This window comes from Bison bison, unplaced genomic scaffold (assembly GCF_000754665.1).
Source record: "Bison bison bison isolate TAMUID 2011002044 unplaced genomic scaffold, Bison_UMD1.0 scf7180017864499, whole genome shotgun sequence".
NCBI classification, from domain to species: Eukaryota; Metazoa; Chordata; class Mammalia; order Artiodactyla; family Bovidae; genus Bison; species Bison bison.
This window is the reverse complement of record NW_011495058.1, coordinates 6,755,141-6,759,340: the sequence shown is the minus strand read 5'-3', so window position 1 is coordinate 6,759,340 and position 4,200 is coordinate 6,755,141. Positions and strand designations below refer to the sequence as shown.

Below are 4,200 nucleotides of genomic sequence, written 5' to 3'. Positions count from 1 at the left end.
CTGGCATGCCTCCCAGGTACCCCTCCTCACACACCACTCGGAGAGTGTATTGCCTCATTCTCCATCTTAGGGATGAGGAGTCTGGGTCTCAGACTAAACTTGTGTGTGTGTGTGTGTGTGTGTGTGTGTGTGTAAGTCAGGGGGGTGGTCTGAGTAAATGCAGGTTCTGGATTTTTCCAAAGAAAACCCCTTTTCCATTCAACTATGAATTAAATAAACCGCCTAGGAAACATTTCAGTACAAAGAGTTTTTTTTATTGACGTTGTAAGAAACATTGTTCCTTTTCTTTGTTATAAAAAGACTAAGTGGTTGTGAAAGCAGAAGTAGAGTCCATCTGTTGGGGGCGCTGCAGCCCCGGGCTTGAGGTGGGCGTGGGGGGCATCGCACAGGCTGCAGGCTGATCCGAGGAAGGCCCGGGGCCGGCCACGTCCAAACACTATGCCTACAATACTTAAATGTATTTACACATGTTTCTTTTAAAAAAAGGGTTACACATTTTATTTTTTAAAAAATCTAAAAAAGGTGAAAACAATGAACTTGTATTTTATCTTACACGTTTGCAGGATACACAACAATAACTTGTCAGAAGAGAACATCCTCCTATGCATTCAAAACAACATGGGAAGTCAGGTTACGAGACAGCTCAGACTCTGCTACAATCGGGTCCTCTTGGCCGGTGGCAAGCACACAGCCTCAAGCCCTGATTGGGCAACACCAACTGGTCCCTCGCTTCGACAACATTAACATAAAATAAGGCACATACATCGCAAGAATCAAAACTCTGTGGCTCAAGAGTGTGAGCCAATGTGTGAAGAGCAGGGGCGGTCTGATCAGTTCTTTAGAGAAGAAAACAAAATGGATTGACAAGGAAAAACATGTTTAACATGGGTGCTAAACAAAAGTACCATGCACGAGCCTGCATTAAAAAGCAGGCTATGACCATAGTGAGTTGGTGTTATCTCCCCAAGTGCAAGGGACAAGAGAAGTGGAGGGAAGACTGGAGGCTGGGGATGGGTCCCATCACAGGAGATTCTAAGTGTACAGAAATCCACGTCCAGACAGAACACTTGGAAATGGCCCCAAAAGATCTTCTTCACTGACTATCGCAACAGACCATCACATTCAAAAGGACACTTTTCTCTCCCACCTCTCCTCTCCTCCATTCTTCTGAGAATTTCATACTGAGAGAAACCAAATACTGAGCTGAAAGGTGAGTGAGTCTTCTGCAAATCTGAAGGCCAGAGCAAGGAAAACAAAGTATGGAAAGAAAAAGATAGGGGACAACCAGAAGAATCACCAGAAAGCAAAAGAAAAAACAAGGGCGCAAGGTGACAACCATGCTCATCTCAGTCTCCATCCATCCTTCCACGCACGGTGAAGGTGATTTGGGAAATTCGGTAACTGAGAAATGCAGGGCACATCCAAGGACTCTAGTGGGGAAGGGCTCTTGGTGCAGGAGGAGGAAGACAGAAAGGCGGTTAAGCCACAAGAGCAGGCGAGCTCAGACCAGGACCTTGGGACTTTGAGTTCACCTAGAGACGAGATTCAGCGAATTGGACTGCCGATTCTGTGACCAGATCATGACCCGTTTGAAGAATACAGAAAAGGCCTCGATTTTTCCACTGAAGAGTGATAGAGACTCAACTCTACTAGCTCAGATCACTGCTTGTCTTTTGATTTGGGGCTCTGTTCCAAAGGGGATGCTTCCTTTGATTTAAAAGAAGGTGCTACACATGGGGAACAGCGGGAGGACCTCAATACCCCTCTGCTTTCATCTAGTTGAAAGCAAACCCAACTGTCTCAGCTAAAGTCCCAAAAGTCTAAAATTCAGAGGGGAATTTTACCCCAAGTGAGATTCTTGGTCCAAATAAGAGAACATAAACCTGAGAAAAATGAGCTGGTCCTAATATTCCATTATCTCATACTTTTATTTGATTTTTGTCTACTACTAATTTAAATGGCAGAAAGGGGAAAAAACACATAACGGACTCATGAATCACTTTGGATAAATCTAACTCCAAGATGAATGGGGCAGAATACAACATGTCGACTGCAGTGCTGATGTTGTATTTTCATAGTTTACATACTTTTTAAAGGTAAAATGCTGGATAGTCCACATACCCTGTGCACACATGGTATGTCTTTTATGTGTAGCAACTGTACACATGGGGAGTAGCTGCACTTTTTAAGTCTTTAAACCTTTTCATCTGAAAGTCTAGCTTAAATCCACCTTAAGGACAAACTGCATAGAAGACTTAGCTTCTTAAATGGCTGCATAATGTAATAGAGTGTTAAGAATGTATCCACACAGCTATGAAACTGTGCCCTTAGAGTTTTTAAATACTGAAAATGTTTGAAGCAATTTATTCCAAATATCTTGGTCTATGAGCTTTTCTTTTACAACCAAATTTCATGAGTCCCCTAAAATAGGGCACTTAGAATAGAAATACTCTTTTGCTATAGTGGAATTAATATATTGTTGATAACATAGCCAGCTGTGGGATTAAGTACCTATATACTCAAAACTAGATATAATCAATTCTCAGTTACTCTGTTATCTATGAAAATGGGGCGAGAGATGGAACTAATCATATGCCAACCCACAAATATTTCCCAAATTCTATGCAATAGCTTTAATCTATAACATATCTACCTTCTTACCAGAACAGATGGAAGTAACAGTGTGTGTGGGCGTCGCCCAACACTCCTCCCTGTCTCCCCCTGGAACAGCGCTGAACACTCCTGGACAGACAGAGAGGGGAGGCAGGGTCCATAACTGAGAACTGACATATAGACGTGCCCACCTTCCTGTCCAGCACACGTATGGACAGGAAGGATTTTAACCCCCAACTGTGGGCAGAGTTGTATCTCCTCTGCACAGGAGCCCTGAATTTCCACTTGTGTGTATCTGTCTGAAGCATTCCCCAAACTGAACGGGGGTTGGGAGCTTCTCAAAAGCCTGTTACCTCGGCTACAGTACACCCACAAGAGATTCCCAAACTCACTCTCCAACTTCCGACTCCTGAGCCCAGTGTGGGAATTCAAAAACAAAAGAAACAAAACACAAAAACAAACATTGAGCATATGTAAAGGAAAATGGAAAAACGCTGGACGTGTAACCCCTTAGTCACAAGCACACCAACTTCCTAGTTCCTTGGAATAACGGAGAGACACGTCAAATCCATTCACTTGCCCTCTCTCTGAAAAGAAAGAACGCGCACATCACCATTTACACCGGTTTACTAAAAAAAAGAAGGGGGAGGGAGGAATAGGCTTACAGTTTTCTTTTTTTTTTTTAAGAGGATGTTTTGAGTGTAACAATACTGATTCAAAACTGAAATGGAAGACAGTTTCTCCCTAGAATACTTTAGGGTTTTTCAGAGTCCTTTTCCATAAAAGGAATATACTTGAAACACATCCCAGTTAGGTGAGATGAGATCGCTAAAATACATACAGAACTAAAAAAACTCAGCCAAACAAAAAAGGGTCAATTTAATCTTTTAAACTCCTAAAGTTTCAGGTCTCTTGGCAGTCGTTTTTTTCCCCTAATGCTTACTGCATAACCGCAAGGAATTTGCTTTCTTCCGCGAGGGAGGTCAGCAGAGAGCTCATGTCCCCGATTGCCATGTTGGTGGTGCTCAAAGACAGAGGCGGGAACGGAAGGGCGGCTCGCGGCGTGGTGAGTCGGGAGGAGCTATGAGAAAGGTTCTGAATAATGCTTGGGCTCAGGGCTCCTGACATCAGGCTGGCGTGGTCCCCGTCGTCTATGATAGCGTCGAAATCAATCTGCACCCCTTCCAGGTCATGGCTGTCGAGGCTGTCAACTGTGCTTGTCACCTGGTTAGCACCTGGGGAGAGTAATTCAGAGTTTTCGGCGCCGGCCCCCTGGAGCAGGCAGTTGGCTTCTGACATGGAGAAGGAACCAGTTTTCATGTCTTGCTGACCAAAGCCAACAGTTTGGTCATAGAACTGACCAGAGTAACTCTGCACATTCGAACAGAGCTGATGGGGCTGTCCTGGCATCTCCATCTTGATGCCATTCACCCTGCAGGTCTGACTCGGGTCACTAAACTGTCTTGGCTGCAGAGCGAGACCACCCCTCGGCCCAGCCTGGCGCCGGCTGCCCCCGTAGCCAACACATGGCTGGTAGCCCCTGACGGCTGCCACGTTTGGCGGCTGCACGCTGATGCTGGGAGGCCC

General features: G+C 44.9%; 1 protein-coding gene across 5 annotated transcripts in view; it reads right to left on the bottom strand.

The window, feature by feature from the left end:
• Positions 1-232: 232 nt before the first annotated feature.
• The window catches only part of GLI3 (GLI family zinc finger 3), a 321,249-nt gene continuing 317,281 nt past the window's right edge, over positions 233-4,200 (bottom strand). For all 5 annotated transcript variants that reach the window (XM_010829081.1, XM_010829080.1, XM_010829082.1 and 2 more), the window contains one exon: positions 233-4,200. In XM_010829081.1, coding sequence (XP_010827383.1) covers positions 3,553-4,200 — 648 coding nt within the window. In that variant the 3' untranslated portion in view covers positions 233-3,552.